This window comes from Polistes fuscatus, unplaced genomic scaffold (assembly GCF_010416935.1).
Source record: "Polistes fuscatus isolate 324 unplaced genomic scaffold, CU_Pfus_HIC Scaffold8, whole genome shotgun sequence".
Classification (NCBI taxonomy): domain Eukaryota; kingdom Metazoa; phylum Arthropoda; class Insecta; order Hymenoptera; family Vespidae; genus Polistes; species Polistes fuscatus.
This window is the reverse complement of record NW_025113162.1, coordinates 6,925,124-6,942,818: the sequence shown is the minus strand read 5'-3', so window position 1 is coordinate 6,942,818 and position 17,695 is coordinate 6,925,124. Positions and strand designations below refer to the sequence as shown.

The window sequence follows — 17,695 nt, the reverse complement described above, 5'->3', positions numbered from 1 at the left end:
AACCAAATTTGAATAAATGACGCATATTAAACCAGATTTAAAAATGCTTAAGTGGACAGACAACATTGATTCACCATAAAAGGAAACGCTGATTCATATTGGCTACCTTGAGGACACCTGTGAAGATCATACGAATTTCACTAAAATCTACAGTTTCTTTCTTCTCTATTATTTCGATGAGACAAAGAAGAAAACAGGTATTTTCAAGGCTAAAAGTTTATTAACTCTCGATTATTCGTCGATTATTTTCCGATGATGATCAAAATAATATAAATAGAAAAAAGAAAATAGTACGAATAATTTTATACGTCAAATCGATAATTAAATCACAACAACAACTTTATTGATTATAATATCACACAACGTGATATATTTGTTCATTTTATTTTATGAACTAATTAAAAAAACAAAATATCGATAAAGTAAATATATAAATTCATAGATATATGTAATTCTAATTTGAAACAATCGATATTCCGTTGACATCTATTGCATATATTTACATGTACCGCGATCGTCACGACAAAAAATGTATCACTTGACACCGTCTGTCATTCGTTCCTACGTTTAGTATGCGCCCTTCAATGAATTTTTTTAGATCAAATTCATGTATATATTTATCTGTTTGATTTAGTTAATCAATTGATAAAGATAAGTCGAATTGGCAAAACTGGTATGCATTAGAACATAGATGGCAATGATAGTTTGAATGATCGAGTCTCAGGTGATGGAGTGCATCGTATTAAATTCATCATTAATCTCGGACGAGAAGAAAATCGGTCAACGACTTTCAATCGGCGTGCATACGGTGAGAAGAACCGAACACACGCGCCATATTCATATTATTGCGTAAGGCCAAGGTATTGGCCCATCAAAAATGTTAAGCTGTGGTAGAATTATTGGACAACTGTCTAAAGTAACAAGGCACGCACATACTAATCATTCCTATCGAACTTTAAAATATGTCGGTAAGAATTTAGTCATATATTTCCTTATAAATTTTGTTAATCATTATTAGTACCCCCTCGTGCGAATGATTGCTTTCGGTACCTGTAACCTCCCTTCGGTTTAGATTGAAATATTCATAACAACCGATCGTTCTATCATATTTTTTCAATGAATTTGTCAATTTTGAATTAGTATTTAATTTATTTTCTTTACCTATCATTTATATTAATCATTTTAAGTTGATATGGTGTTTACCGTTTACATGTGATACTTCCACTCTGAAGTATGCCACAAGTAACATAACCTTAATTTATTATTATTACAAAATTTTTGTTTATTTTAGTATATTCTTTTTAAACTTATAAATATCTTTTACATGTAGTAGAATTGTTACATTCTAGTCTTATTTCAGTCGATCAAAAGTTATTAACATTACTTTTAATGTTCTAGGCATTTTCAGTGTTAATAGATTGTGTTATAGTAATAATGCAAATAATAAGAAGCCATATAGGACACCTGGTACTACAATAAAACCAGAGGAATGTTTACCTGAGTCTAAATATTCTAAACCAAAGAAACCGCTTCCTGCTTGCGAAGCTCAGCGTGATGGTACTTGTCCACCTTCTTGTAAACCAGATTATACACAAGAAGATGGTAATGGGAAGAATGGTAAATTTCCATATTGGAAACATTTATTGGCCACCTTGATAATAGCAGGAGTGACTATTTATGCGGTATAATATTATTATTATTATTTTATAGTTTTAGTAGCATAGCAATTTGCCATATATTAAATGATATTACATTTTTTATTACAGATTTCTTCTACAGAATGGTTTACGGATAAATTTGACTCACAGTCTGACACAAAAAGTAATAATTGCTTATCATATTTGTTCAGTCATTCTATATAAACATATATCTAAAATATATATATATTTGGTAATTGTACAACTTAAATTGCATCTCTTATTCTTAGAAAAAAAAGATACAGAAAAAAGATATAGAAGATCAAAGGATGTAATAAAAACTCCAGCTGTGTCTAAATCAATACCTCAGGAAGTACCTTACCTACTGATAGGTGGAGGAACTGCTGCATTTTCAGCATTTAGGTCAATTAAATCTAGGGATCCCAAAGCTAAGGTATAGTTCATATCACTATAGTACAAGTTTATATTTTAAATGATAATATATAAATGAATTTTATTTAGGTTTTAATAATAAGCGAAGAAGAAGATTTACCATATATGAGACCACCATTGTCTAAAGAATTATGGTATAATACAGATAGAGCAACAAGTGCGAAATTAAATTTTAAACAGTGGAATGGAACGCAGAGAAGGTAGCTTAAAATTAATTGTATGATATATTACAATTCATTTCTAAACAATATAGTATAAACATTGTATATCAGAAATTCTATACAGTATTTTACTAAATTGCATTAATTTTCTTTGTAGTCTTTTTTATGAACCACGTGAATTTTATACGAACGTTGATAAGCTAATGCAATTAGATAAAGGTGGGGTAGCTGTAGCAGTTGGTTGGAAAGTAACTAAAATTGATGCTACAAATAAAATTGCTGTACTTGAAGATGGTCATGAAATCAAGTATGATAAGTGTCTTATAGCAACAGGTAAATTTCTTTTACATTTCGTTTAAAAATGTAATAACTCTAATTTTAATTCGTATTTATTTTAAGGTGCTTCGCCTAAAAATCTTCCATTATTTGAATCTGCTCCGGATGAAGTAAAAGATAAAATTATAGCCTATAGAACAAAACAAGATTTTCTTGAATTAGAAGACAATATTCACAATCCTAATTGTAAAAATGTAGTTATTATTGGAGGTGGTTTTCTTGGCTCTGAGCTAGCTTGTTCACTTGCAAGAAATTGTAAGTATCATATTATTCTTATTTAAGCTTCCTTCTCTACATATTTATATATATATTAATTTTTGTATCAAATAGATCAAGACAAAAAGATAATCCAAGTTTACAAAGAAAATTATATAATGGCTCAAGTATTACCTGAGTATTTAAGTGAATGGACAACAAAGAAAGCTATGGCAGAAGGAGTAATTTGTACGCCAAATGTAGAAGTTTCGGATTTTTCCTACAAAAATAAGAAGCTCGATCTTATCCTATCTGATGGCAATACAGTAAGTAGCATATTTTTTTTATACAAAAAATGTATAAATAATATTAAATATTATAATTATACTATTTTATATAAAGATTGAAGCCGATCAAGTAATAGTAGCCATAGGAGTTGAACCAAATGCAGATTTGGCAACATCCTCACAATTAGAAGTACATCCTAATGTAGGAGGTTTTCTTGTTAATGCCGAATTAGAAGCAAGAAGTAATCTGTGGGTTGCTGGAGATGCTGCATGTTTTTATGATGTTAGATTGGGTAGACGAAGGGTAGAACATCATGACCATGCTGTAATTTCGGGTAGATTAGCTGGAGAAAATATGACCGGTGCAGGTATTTAAATAGCACATATCAAAATACTAAGGAAAAATAAATAATGTGAGCATAAATATAAATTTATAATTTTTTATATGTATATATAGGAAAACCTTATTTGCATCAGTCTATGTTCTGGTCTGATTTAGGACCAGAGGTAGGATATGAAGCAATTGGTATTGTAGATTCATCTTTTCCAACTGTTGGAGTATTCGCAAAAGCAACAGAAGCAGATACACCAAAAGCAGCTCTTACTGAATTAGCGGATGAAGAGGTATAACGGTATATTTTTCAAGATATTAAAAATATTTTTCATTTTTTTTCCTCCTTATAGAAAGCCATAGCACAAACGGAAGCGATTAAAAAAGAAGAAACACGATTACAAAATGATAAACAATCTCCAATCTCAGGAAATGAAAATAAAAATGTGACAAATGTAACGGATAAGAAGGAACCTAAAAAACGTAGTGATTTTGAAAAAGGTGTTGTATTCTATTTACGAGATGATATTGTAGTTGGCATTGTACTTTGGAATATTTTTCATCGTATGTCTATAGCTAGACAGGTACGTAATTTTTTCTTATCAAAAATTTTAATTGAAAATTTTGTAGTTCTTTGTTTAAAACTCCCATAAATAAAAACATACATTTTATGTTATAATATTGAAAATATTGATTATAAATATTGTACTTTTACGTAGGTATTAGCAAGAGGCACAAAATATGATGATTTAAATGAAGTAGCAAAACTATTTTCCATTCATGATGACTAATAACATTGACTACAGTGTGTGGTATGTGTATGACAATATTATAAAGTCACTATGCTGTACATATTCGAAATGTTTATATAAAAGTCTCCAAGCAATATCACATTATATATCTATGAGTTTTTAGAATGTATGGTATGTACAAATATCAATGATATTCCATAGTATACATTGAGCATTGTTAGAAATAGTTCACAAAAAGCATTTATGGAGTAAAATAAGTCGAATAAGAAACGCATTGTACAGGATATTAATTATTGTTTAATAACATTTAAAAAAAAACAATTTTGCTAAAACATTTTGTTTTACGAAGCAATTACACATTACCTATTTATATAAATATTATGTTTTGCAAAGAAGAATTTATACTGTTTATATAAATGTAATGAGTTTTTCTTCATTTTCTTATTTTAAATGTACGCACAGAAATCCTTTATAAAAATTCTTTGCTTTTCTCATGAAAATATTTTTATGATAATGCATTTAAAAAAATTCTCTCTTAAATGCAACTCTATACGAACAAAGAATCTTTTTTCTTAAAGGATCTTCAAGTATATGTCGTTTAATTTACAGTATCAGTTTCATCGTTAGAATATAATTTTCTTGCAGTCATTATAGGTAATATTTTATTTCCATATCTCTTAGCTAATTTATCCATAAATGTAATGTAATCATGACACCGATAGTCATTTAGTACCTACAAAAATACATTTAAATTTAATTGTAATTTTAGAACAGAGACTTATAGATTACAAAGAATAAAATTTACCATATATTCTGGCCACATTTTTCCGTTCGTAATATCTTGTATAAATGTTGTCCTGCAGTGATATATTAAAGATACACAATAATATATTATATAATCGGGTGAATATAGAATAGAAATAGCAAAAAAATGTTTTATTTCTTGCCATGATAATATTCCCCAGAAACATTGAGTCAATATTGTTGTACATAACATCCACCAATCGATACCACAGGTATTCTATTTTAAAGTAAAATTTTAAGTTGCTTTTTTCCAAATAAAATATATATCTTTGATTTACCTTTAATGCATAAGCTATGTTCGGCATTTCGCTGTGAATTATACTTTCTAAATATTGTGCAAGTATAAATTGAGTTGAATACTTCTCTTTATTGCTTTTATCAATAGTTTTACCCAAAATAGGCCATATAAATAAAATACACGGGAAGCAAATTAATTTTTTAATAAATATTTTGCATCTGTAATATATTTCATATATTAATGTATAGTAATGATGTATTTATTACTTGGCATTAAAACAGGTCAGTGAAGAAAATGAAATAATTTAGACATAATAATAATAATATTGTGGTGACTAAGTTTTCAATCTGAGACCTACTACCAATGATGATACTTGATTTGCTAGAGTTATCCTAAATCTAGGCAACAGTATCTTTTCACGCTATATAAGTAATAATTTTACAAATAATATATTAAAGGACTACTCTTTCATTACTATTGTAAAATATTACTTACAGAGATAGAAAATATAACTCGTTGCTAAGAAGGGTGTATTCGCGGTCAACTGAGGTATTTAGTACAAATTATTTAAAATTTTTCAAAATTAAAAATATCTTACTTTTCCATATGTGCTTCACAGATAAGAAATACAGTTGATAAAAACCAATCAAAACCTTTAAACTTATTAGACTTTTTATATTTTATAAATATGCACGAAGCTTGTAAAAATTGTTTAAATGTTTCTTTATTCATCTCAGAATTTTGAAGAAGTCCATTTAATTCAGCATATTGTAAAACCAAATCAATTCCGTGTAATTCTTCTGAAAAGAAAAAGTCTGCATTGTATACAAAATTTTCTGGCCATTCAAATTGATCTGCCCATTCTGCAGTTGGAATAGCTTGCCACATTTGATCTAGTAAATTAATCAAAACTGTATTCTAAAAAAAAAGGAGTAATTATAAAAAAATTAATAGCAATATAAATTTATTTATATATCTTTTGTTACTGTTTATGATTTATACTTTTATTGAATCTGTAGAACTTATATATGCATTCCTGAATTGTAATATCCAACTAGCATCCAATAGTCCAAGCTTATTTTCATGTAACATATCTTCTAATTCAGTATTAGATTCTATATCCTTAAAAAGTGCTTTTTCTGTGGTAACGTCAGGTGGTGGTAATGTTGAAAACAACTGATATTCTTCTGGTTCAAATATATTATTCGTATTTTCATATTCCTTTGATAATATTTTATTAGGATACTTATGTTTGATATAATATGAATTAGATAAAATTTTATGCCGGAGTAAACTAGATTCATCTATTATGTATTCTTCTCTTATTTCATCGTCGACTTTAATATTAATTATGCAATGATTTTGTAAATTCAATAATTCATTCTATAAAAAAGTATTATATATATTTTTATAAAGAAAACATTATATATAAAAATTTATGTGCAAAAATATAAATTATAATTTGTTACCTGAAAATTTAATTTTTCTATGAAATAAATATAAAGGTCTAAATTCCAAATAATTGTGTTTAATGATAAAAGTCCTAAGTAATGATATGCCGAATCAAATTTAATCGAACATTGCATTAATTCAGTCAAATTGTTCGGAATTTTTTGCTCCTCATAATTTCCAAACTTATTAGTACTTATTATAAATGAAGTAAAACCTGTTAGAATAAAAATATAATATCAGTTATATCTATATATGAATTTAATAATATTAAATCTTATTAATTTTGTTTATATTATACATTTAAAATTGAGAGAAAATAGAGCAATAATATGTATAAATTTGTCTACTATTGGATTTTCCCATGGATCATAAAAACAATCTGGATCTTCCAATGTTTCACAGGTTTCTGTTAACAACTTAGATAAAACATGTGGAGCCAAATCTTCAATAACTTCACATCCTAATTTAAAATATCCAGCGGATGACACAAAACTAACAATCTCAGTGGATGTCCATGAATTTCTTAAGGGTGCAATAGATCCACGTACTAGTTCTTGAAATGCTAAATATTCACGTGTTAAATCTTGTAAACCAAATGGTATTGATACGATTTTAAGTACCATTTTGTTAATTATGCTGAAATGGAAAAACATCTGTTTCATATAATTAATTATTTATTTTTCAACTTAATATAATGTACTAATATAATAAATAATTATCAATTCTGTTTCTTACCCATCTAAATATTGAGCTTTATTTCCATTTTCGATAAAATACTTATCTAATTTACTGTAAAAATGTGATACAGCAGGATAAAATTGATTCTCTATTACATCTTGTACAACTTCATAGACATTAAATATACTAAATAATTTTGTTATAATTTTAGATAAATTACAGATATACTCAGTATTCATAATAGAAAAAGGCTGTTTCAAAACATTAGATATGTGCTGCATAATAATCAATGCAGTACAATGTGGTTTTAATTCTTGAAAATTTATTAAAATTTCTGAGCCATTAACAGTATCCAACATATGCATTATCACATATAGCATATGAGGCCAGATTCTTAAATCATTCTCAGAAGAATTATTTAAAGAATATAATGCAGCATCATAAAAATCAGTATCTAACGAGATTGTAGGCCTGTTTAATACATTTTGCAATGCCTGACACATAATATTGTAAATGCCACTTGCTATCCCAGAAGATGATAATTCATTCAATGTATTTATTAATGTAATTAAAAATTCAGTTACAGAAAATTGAACGTTTAATGAAGTCTCGGAAAGTAATTGGCGACCTGCTTCATAACTACATAACTGTGATATAAAGTTTAAACAGTGAAGATAAGTAATTGTTTCTATTGTTTCTCCAGAAATACATGCTTCTATGGGTTCGTCACATATAGAAATAGATGTATATATAGGAGATTTATTCAAGCCTTTGGTAATGCATTGTATAGCATATTGAAGTAAACTTGGTGATTTAGTTAATATAGAAAAAAATGTTCTTCTAGTAGAGAATTTATGAGTCCATCTTTTACTCCAGTCAGCCTGTGGATCTAATGTTGCAACAATATTTAACATAGACAATGTTTTAACTTGCATTGAATTACCAAATGTATGAGTACTTAAAAATATTATAAATTGTTCTATTATTTCTTCTGTAGTTTTATCAACATTTCTTATACTCTTTAATAATTCTTCTTGATAATGTATTATCAAATACATAATGCGAATTAATTTTTCATGTAAGAAAAATTTGAAATTAATTCCAGATATTAATGAGGGTAACATTTCGTGTACTTTATGCGTATGATACTGAGCATTAAAAGAACTCAATAAATTTGTATACGCATCATATGCCTTTGGACAACTTAATAATCTAGCGTGGACTCGCAAACTAGCTTCAAATATGGCTCGACTTTCACCTATAAGACTATCTTTTAAAGTATTTTGAAGAATATCCCACTGCGAGATAGCTGTTACATTTGTCAAATCACTTTTTAATAATATCTCATAACCTGCTAATCTTACATGTATAGGTTTATCACAACTTATTTTATCTATAATATAATTATATTGATCTTCAACATTTTTTGGAGAATTCAAATCTTCTACAGTTATATCACTCACAAAAGAGGCAGATGACCGAGAATGAGATTCCATTGTTGCACTGTTATCAAATTTGGAATCTGAATTCTGTTCAGTAATAATCATTTTCATAGAATTCATTAAAACTTGCATTTCTTTAGAAGAAATAATTCTTTGGGCTATTTCTGAAGAATCCTGATTCTCCTCTAAATTATCTTTAATTACATTGTCAAATTCTTTTTTTATGCATTTTTTTATCCATTTGTTAATATTTGGCAACATTCGTTTATCCATTAACGTATAAAATCAAATTAATTTTTTCTTTTTTATATAATAAAGTTTTAACAATTATTATATACAACCAATTCTTGACAATAATTTATATATACTGAGTTTTATACGTACATATCTATGCGTAGAAATGCAAGACTCTTTTGAGTTGATTTAGTTACTATAGCAACCATGGTAGAAATAAACACAATTAAAGTATATTCGCGCAGAAAGAGTATACAAATAATCTAGACATTATCTTTAATCCAAACAAAATTATATGCAATATTTTGGATCATTATAAATCGCATCATATTTTTTTACGATCTTATATTATATATATATATATATATTTCATAAATGTATTTACCGTATAGATACTATAATATTAGGAGATTTTGTTCGTAAAGCATAAATACCACCTTGTAAAGAACATACTCCCGTGACACCACATTTTACAAGAAAGTCCGCAAACTATAAATAACACATTAACAAAATTTAAATTATATACTTAAATTATATGTCAATCATATTTTTATAAAATATCTGTAAAATTGTATATATTTACCAGCGCATTATTTTGATCATGGGGTCCTATAATAACGACTATACAATTTTTATTATCTACAAGAGGTTTAGCATGTGGTCCAAGAGTGTCAATATTCGTTTGAGAAAGTTGCACACTTGTGAAAGGAATATTGATACTTCCTATAACAGCTCCTCTTTCAAATCTGTTAACACACAGAATTGTTATTTTTTGTGATATTAATATATATAAATGATATTATATTAAGAATAGATATTTTATATTTTTATTCGTTAATATGTGCTCACTGTATGTTATTTCGTATATCCACGGCTATTACTTCATCAGGAGTATTATTTAACAGATTTAAAAAATCATCTACACTTATTCTTGGCATTTTTTCCGTTCCTGGTTCAGGATCTGTCCAATTCATTTCCTAACATTTAAAATAAATATATATTATAATAAAACTTTACGAGAATATCCAATATAATACACATATATTTTCATTTTAGTACTTTTGATCTATTCAATTGATGTTTTCTGTACGTTATACTTGGTGGTGTATTTTGATACATAGTCATGGAATCTTTTACACATAATTCTATATCAATTTCTGGCAGATCAGAAAACAAAAGAATACATTCGTTAAATCCTGACGCAAGTAAAGAATCTCTTAATTGTTTTAATATTGCTAATCCAACTAAAAGTGGGAATGATGAATCTCCTAATAAAAGTTTATCCCACAAATGCAATATTTTATGTAATGGAAATACATCTGTAACATTCGAGATATATTAATAGGAAATGAAGTAAAAATGACTAAAAAATTATATATATTTTATAAATGTAAAAACTTACGTGAAAACATAGTAAGAAACCATGGTATAGCAAACAATTCGGGAACAAAATTAATAGATTTCAAATGATTTGCCAATTGTGGATCATGGAATGCAATAATTTGAGAAAATTTTCCTAAATATTCTTGTATTACTGCAGAATTATCTTTTAAAAAGAACTTATGAAGATATTTTGGTATGAATGCAGATAAACATTCAAATGCTCTTGCTAAAATGATATATAGATATATATGTATAGTTAATTTATTAATAAAATTAATTAATATAATAAAATGAAGTGTAATTAATTAAAGTACCTTCATTATTAAAGTTTAGATAAAGAAATGGTGCTGTTAATGAGTCTAACCCTTGCCAATATACATAATGTGGATTATTTCTAACCCATGCTTTTAATAATCTTTGTAGTCTTTCATGTCCTGACCCAGATGATAATAATTCACTATATTGATGACATCTTGGTATATCTACTTCTATCTAACAAATATTTTTGATAAAAAAAAATTATATATAATAAAATATATTACATTTTTCTTTGAAAAATAAAGAAGAAAAAGAAGAAAAATTTATTAGTCGACTTTCATAAGATATACATTTCATTACCTGCCTATCTGTATGTGTAGGTGTTTCTTTATCAATCATGTCATATCGTTGTTGAACATCACCGGTAATATCAAGTAAAGCTGCCCAAACAGCTCCACGAACCAACGGTGGAATATCTTTATGTGCCTCTTTAATAATTGCCTCTCGTGTAAGTGGTAAAATCTATATGAAATTATACTTGTAATATAACACTATTACGTAAACTCATAATATTAAATAGTAATAATTAAATATTACCTGCAAGAGTCTGTCATATAAAACTAATCTATAAAATTGATATTCTGTATCTCTTTCTCTTATTATCAATGGTAACTGTGACGCAGCACTTGTTAAATCTTCCTGCGCATGGACACGCATTCTGTTAAATTTGAATTATTATTTATCTCGTATTATATTACAAGAACAAAGAGTAGTAAAATGCTTATAATGCAAATATTTACTCAGGAGTTAACCAAGGATAATTAGCAATGTATGGAATATGAGACAAGCGTTGATGTAAAGTATCTAAAGAAACTTTAACAACTCTAAGATCAAGTAAGCCAGCTGTATCTCTTCTTCCAAATATTTGTCCTAATAATATTACTAAACTGTAAATAAATATATATTTAGTTATTTTTTAAATTAAAATCATTCTTAGTTATAATATATATTGATATCTATATTACTTAGGTATAGATAAAATAGGTGGTCTTGATCTAATGAGGCCTTGTTTTTTTAATTCTACTGTGATATCTCCTCCCGCTAATTGCCAAAGATAATACAACTCATTCATTTTTCTAACAATCACATTTTTGTATTGACTTTCTTCCTTTTCTTGTTCATTTTGCATTAAAAGATCTATGAATAATGGTAATTGTAATAGTTCCTCTGGTGTTTTACGTTTTGATGAATGTACTTGTAAACAAGAATCAACAAATTCTTTTATTTCGGAAGATAATTCCTAAAGAAGAAAATAAATATATACGACATCACTAATATTGCATTATCAAATTAAAATACACATATATTTCAATACCTCATAAATATCGAAACAATTATGTTCTCTTGCAAGACGCTCAAATACAGAAGTTTCGCAATGTATAAGACTTAGAGCTTTGCGTAAACATTGCGATAACTTTACTCCAGACCAGATTTGTTTTTTCAATAATTGTTCTGCAATTATTATTCCAAGTGACCAAGAATCTACCTTTATACCACTGAGTCCATTACTTAAAAATACTTCTGGAGCTGTATATTTTGGATACCTGAAGAAAAGTTATAATAAAATCCATTCTAACACAAAAGAATATTTCTGTTAAACGTACCCAATTGGAAAAGATACATTTTTTCCTCCATCAGTCATATAATACAAGCCATAATTGTATAATTGTACATTTCCAGTTTTATTTATAAGTATATTATCTGGACTTAAGTGTCTATGAACTAAACCTAAATCATTCATTTGTCGTAAACCTAATAGACACTGGAATGCAATCTTTACAATATCATTCGTGCATAGATCCTTTTTAATACTTAAAGGTTCTCCATTATATTCAGAAACTACCACTATCCTTTCTGTAAATTATAAAACACTGATTGTATCATTGACTATTAATGTTTGGAATTATATGATTTAGAAATTCAATACGATACCATGTTTACTTCTAATAATATCAAGATATTCTGATAAATTTGGATGACATATAGTTTTTAAAAATTGAGATTTCCCATAAATAGTTATGGAGTTCGGTGTTAATGGAAGGCCATTACTTCCGCAAACTTCAACTGGATGACTTTGAGCAAAAAATGTCATTCCACCCAAACAACGCTCTTCATTTTCCAATAGCGCAGGACACATTTTTTAAACTATACATAAAAAAGATTATAATTATAAAAATATTATATTTATTAATAATAAACATTTTTTACTTTTAAAAATTTATTACCATAGTATTATTACTTTGCAATTATTACAGTTTTATATCCTTTATTCTTCTCATTGAAGACATATATTTTGTTTAATTGTTTATTTATATCGCTTATTGAAAAATGATATTATTCATGCATTTAAAACATTATTACAAATAAACTGATACGTTTTAAAAAAAATATTTATAAGCGATCATAGAATGAATTTATTGCAATTGTTTCGCTAATTAAAATTTAGTTTACTCTGTCTTATCTGTCATGAACTGTGCTATCAACTCTTCTCATATAACACAGTAATAATAATAATACATTTATATATAGTGTAGAACTATAGTAGATTGATACTTCGGTTTATAATCTGTTGTCAAATATTTAAAACAATATTTGTTATATAAAACATATACATTTATCACTTTTTTGCGTAATAAAATAGTAAATATATTTGGAATAACATTACTGTTAACACACTATACATATATATACATATATATTACTTTTCTATTAATTTATATATTTGTATTATATATATGCATGTATATAAGTTATATTTATACATATGTATATGAAAATCAGTTTGTAATATTAAAAAATATTAAACAATAATATGCAATCTTTCAAATGTATATTTTTTTCTTCAATGAAATAGTGAAATAATCTAAAATTAATAATATGTGTTTACACACAAAACACTTATAATAATATAAACAAAAAGATAATTATAATTTAAATAAAATCACATGACATTATATTCATTTCTATGTAAGATGATTATTGGTCTAACAAAATATCGAATGTTAAAACTTTTTAATCGATATGAAACTTTAGAAATCTTTCTTATATGTTTTATTCTATGCATTGAAATCCATTTTCTACTATGAGTTGCCCATCTAGTATTTTTTTTTACTTCGCGTTACAGAAGACGCTTAACGTGGCGTTCTTTCCGGTCTAGTCGCTTAAGAAGTACAGTTGAACATCTACTACTGGCTCGTCTACTTCTAAAAAATGACGTGAGTATTTTATCTTTATATATCTTATTAATCTATAATATTTATTTGTAGATATACTTACAAAATAAATAATACGATTCGTATTAATTTATTACTATTATTATTTTTTTTTAATAAAGATATTTTTGAAAAATATGCAATTTCAAACCACCTGGTTCTTCTAAAAAAGTAATTGATCCTAATGATTTTTCGCTAATCTTAACTGATACTTTTCAAAGATATATATTAAAATACATATTTAAAGAAAAAAGAAAAATTTTTCGTTACTGCTAAATAATATAAAAGTTAATTTTTTAAAATTAAAAGAGTATTGTACTATGGATTATAACCTCTACATTATAGGTCCAAAGTATCACGCGATACTCTTTATGAGTGCGTTAATGCCGTACTGCAAAATTCGAAGGATAAGAAGAGGAACTTTTTGGAAACGGTGGAATTACAAATAGGACTTAAAAATTATGATCCACAAAAGGATAAGCGTTTCTCAGGCACCGTTAAGTATGTTTCAACCTGACTGAGGGTTCTTTTCGGGGTTTAATTATTATATTATTAAAGAACAATTTAATATTATAAAACACGAAAAGGTCACTTCATTAATCGTCAGGAAGCTAGGTCTTTACCTAGCGGACCTTTACCCAGGGTCTTAAAAGACTGGGGAGGTATTGTACCGTTATATATTTTATTTCAGGATCATGTTTTATGATCCTTCCGGTAAGTTTATTTAAAATGTGGTGGCATTTTCTAATTTTATGCATATTAATCAATGTTCTATGATGGTATTTATGCATGTATTATCTGATCTACATATTTATGATGTAGCAATTATAATTTATCTGAGAATATTGATATTATGCAATTTTATTAAATTATATAAGAAGACTGTGTACAGTAGAGTGTCGTGTGAATGAATTGGAGACAAATTTGTTTCGGTAATCAGTTTTCGGATAATAGATCTAAAAAAATAAAATTCATAATTATCTCATAAAACGATTAAAAATTTTTTTTAAATTTGAACGGTTTATAATTAAATGAATATAGCCAATGGCCTAGCCACGTGTCCCTTATTATAAACATTATTGAATACATAACTAAAGTATGTACGTACCAGATTCATTCTTTATTCGTATAATCAACACTATACTGTACTACAATATTTAAGCAGATAAAGTTTTAATAGGAATAGATTTTTTTTTTTATATATATATTCGTACATTTTGATTAATTGGATGCACAAATACCATAGTTAATCCTAAATAAATAAGAAGTCTCTTATGACTGGATATTGAATTAATATTCAGTTTATATGCATATATTTTTTATTACAATCAGATTGAAGAACATTCCTCGACCAAAAATGCAAGTATGTGTATTGGGTGATCAACAACATTGTGACGAAGCCAAAGCCAACAACATCCCATATATGGATGCAGAAGCTTTAAAAAAATTGAACAAGAATAAAAAATCTGTTAAGAAACTAGGTATATATTATCGGGTTCTTAAATTTAATAATTGCAACTATTTAAATTATGTTCAATAATACATACCTTCTTAAAAGCACCATCAATAATTTTTATTCGTAATATTGGTGGACGTCGAAAGGAAGGAGAGCAAAAATTCTGCACCGGGTGAGGGCAATGTGATCTTCCATATTGCTCCTCAATGTGTGCAGATACAATAATTTTTAAATAATATTGTTAATTATTAGAAATATATAGCCATATACATTATTACTATTAAAATTTAAATTAATATTAGCAATGAAATTAAGCAACGTAAATATTAAATGCATAGAAACATACTAACATTACAATAATTTATCATTTTAACAGCAAAGAAGTACGACGCGTTTCTAGCCAGTGAATCTTTGATTAAACAAATTCCACGTTTGCTGGGTCCTGGCTTAAACAAGGCAGGTAAATTCCCTGGGCTTCTATCTCACCAGGAGTCGATGGTTGCAAAAATTGATGAAGTAAAAGCTACGATTAAGTTCCAAATGAAGAAGGTAAATTTTATATTATAATGTAATATTAAAAAAAAATATGATTTGAATATACTTCTATAATAACCATTTTTATTTTTTTTAAATAGGTTCTTTGCTTATCGGTAGCAGTAGGACACGTAGAAATGACTCCAGATGAATTGGTACAAAATGTACATTTGTCTATTAACTTTTTAGTTTCATTGTTGAAAAAGCATTGGCAAAATGTACGTTCTCTACACATCAAATCTTCCATGGGACCTCCTCAAAGATTGTTTTAATAAGTTTAATACTTATACATGATGAATATAAAACACAATAAAATAAAAGAAAAAAAAAATATATATTGTTTGTTACATAGAAAGCCTAAGTCGAAAATTTCTATCCGTCCTTTTATAAGCATATCGCTTATCTTGTAAAAAAGAAAACGAAAAATATGACGTTGCCATATGTTCTATTTAGTTCCCATTTATAATTATCTATAAAAATTGAAATGGTTTAGATACGATATGAACACCTACATTAGTTGCGATAGAATGCAAAGCTATCTTTGAAATTCAATTTAAAATTTTACATTCATTATTTTTTTCATTCACAATTAGTATGTATGATGAAGTATATATGAAAATATTAATCACGATTTATTTTATTTCGTTTCTTCTTTGTCTTTACCCACACTCACGAAGTTGTCGGTGAAAAAAATTCCGATAATATCAGTAAAGAACATTTCCCTTCGCCCTTTTTCGTATCATCACCTTGCTCATTTTTAATCCTCCCACTACTATTTATTGCTAGCCCGTCAGTTCCTCCACCATCTCTAAAACCCGCTCATATTTACCCCTTTCCTCTTGAAAGAATGCAGGTCTGATTGGCTGGAACGACTGGCCGCTATTTGGCGTGAACTTTCAAATGTCTTTTTATTTATAAGTGATTATAAATTAAAAATGTATCTACTATAAACGTAGAAATCATACAACTATGTTACGAAAATTCTACTATGTGGACTTCCAAAGCAGTACAAGTGGGGACAGACAAAGAAAGTGAACATCTACTTCTATCCTTACGTCCTTAAACCCTTAGCTCTCGTTAAGTTACTAATAAAAATCGTTGAATATGTTTCTTAAGCATAGTAATCAATTATACATGTTAATATTATTGATTTTACATTAACTATATACAAACAGCGAATAGAAATTTTTTGTTTTAAATAAATTTAAATATGCATAGAAAATTAAAATATATATTATAAACTTACAAAAAAATTATGTATATAACTAAAAAATATATATTGCAATGGAAATATAAAGAATTTTTCGATCTATGACAAAGTTCTACAGCAATTTATTTATGTTTGATCAATAAAGTAATACTAAGTGTCACTTTGAGTAAGAGTGAAGTTTTTTTTATCAGTGATATCAGTGCTCAGCAAAGGCAACAAAATAAAAGAGATTGTAAATGAGTGGTTGAACAATGATTAGTATCAGGAAGCCACAACGCTTCTAAAGTTCCACGTTTTCGAAATAATCCCTGTATTCTCTTGAGTCTATATTAAACGTGTCGATAGTGTATTTGTTGGAATATTATATTGTAACTCCTATATTGAGGCGCGCAGAGTATAAAACGTGAAATTTGTGTTTGATATGTGTATTGAAATAAAAAAACAATAATAATTGGAACTAACGATCAAGCCAAAGTTATGAAGGCAAGTTGACATGACAAAAATAATAAACTTCAATATTTTAATATTGACGAATATTTGTCACTCGATTCAAATTATATAATTGTATTTTAATATTTTACA

General features: G+C 27.1%; 4 protein-coding genes across 6 annotated transcripts; 2 read left to right on the top strand and 2 right to left on the bottom strand.

The window, feature by feature from the left end:
* The first annotated feature begins 105 nt into the window (after window positions 1–105).
* LOC122524640 (apoptosis-inducing factor 1, mitochondrial) lies at window positions 106–7,526 on the top strand. 3 transcript variants are annotated; one of them, XM_043647004.1, is made up of 13 exons: window positions 106–197; window positions 635–968; window positions 1,399–1,682; window positions 1,767–1,821; window positions 1,928–2,091; window positions 2,160–2,290; window positions 2,409–2,584; window positions 2,651–2,842; window positions 2,918–3,108; window positions 3,185–3,437; window positions 3,527–3,693; window positions 3,754–3,984; window positions 4,120–4,484. In XM_043647004.1, the coding sequence occupies exons 2-13, from the start codon at window positions 878–880 to the stop codon at window positions 4,189–4,191; spliced, it is 2,007 nt and encodes a 668-aa protein (XP_043502939.1). In that variant the 5' UTR covers window positions 106–197; window positions 635–877; the 3' UTR covers window positions 4,192–4,484. The 3 variants fall into 3 exon arrangements, with proteins under 3 accessions (XP_043502939.1, XP_043502940.1, XP_043502938.1); XM_043647005.1 differs by lacking the exon at window positions 106–197 and adding an exon at window positions 7,049–7,526 and having other exon boundaries at window positions 493–968; window positions 4,120–4,212; XM_043647003.1 differs by lacking the exon at window positions 106–197 and having other exon boundaries at window positions 493–968.
* Window positions 4,611–9,063, bottom strand: LOC122524993 (protein broad-minded-like). Its single transcript, XM_043647524.1, has 9 exons — window positions 7,382–9,063; window positions 6,945–7,282; window positions 6,664–6,860; window positions 6,197–6,577; window positions 5,793–6,112; window positions 5,553–5,592; window positions 5,235–5,405; window positions 4,958–5,173; window positions 4,611–4,885 (listed from the first exon to the last, which is right to left on the bottom strand). The coding sequence occupies exons 1-9, from the start codon at window positions 9,037–9,039 to the stop codon at window positions 4,751–4,753; spliced, it is 3,456 nt and encodes a 1,151-aa protein (XP_043503459.1). The 5' UTR covers window positions 9,040–9,063; the 3' UTR covers window positions 4,611–4,750.
* A 196-nt stretch (window positions 9,064–9,259) lies between these two features.
* LOC122524639 (TBC domain-containing protein kinase-like protein) lies at window positions 9,260–13,370 on the bottom strand. The gene is made up of 14 exons (XM_043647001.1): window positions 12,927–13,370; window positions 12,634–12,846; window positions 12,306–12,555; window positions 12,017–12,245; window positions 11,667–11,941; window positions 11,442–11,588; window positions 11,239–11,359; window positions 11,002–11,163; window positions 10,698–10,875; window positions 10,403–10,609; window positions 10,060–10,319; window positions 9,850–9,977; window positions 9,584–9,746; window positions 9,260–9,489 (listed from the first exon to the last, which is right to left on the bottom strand). The coding sequence occupies exons 2-14, from the start codon at window positions 12,836–12,838 to the stop codon at window positions 9,382–9,384; spliced, it is 2,433 nt and encodes an 810-aa protein (XP_043502936.1). The 5' UTR covers window positions 12,839–12,846; window positions 12,927–13,370; the 3' UTR covers window positions 9,260–9,381.
* Window positions 13,371–13,808: 438 nt separating this feature from the next.
* On the top strand, window positions 13,809–16,543 carry LOC122524827 (60S ribosomal protein L10a). The gene is made up of 5 exons (XM_043647300.1): window positions 13,809–13,916; window positions 14,259–14,414; window positions 15,246–15,394; window positions 15,746–15,918; window positions 16,005–16,543. The coding sequence occupies exons 1-5, from the start codon at window positions 13,912–13,914 to the stop codon at window positions 16,173–16,175; spliced, it is 654 nt and encodes a 217-aa protein (XP_043503235.1). The 5' UTR covers window positions 13,809–13,911; the 3' UTR covers window positions 16,176–16,543.
* Window positions 16,544–17,695: the final 1,152 nt, after the last annotated feature.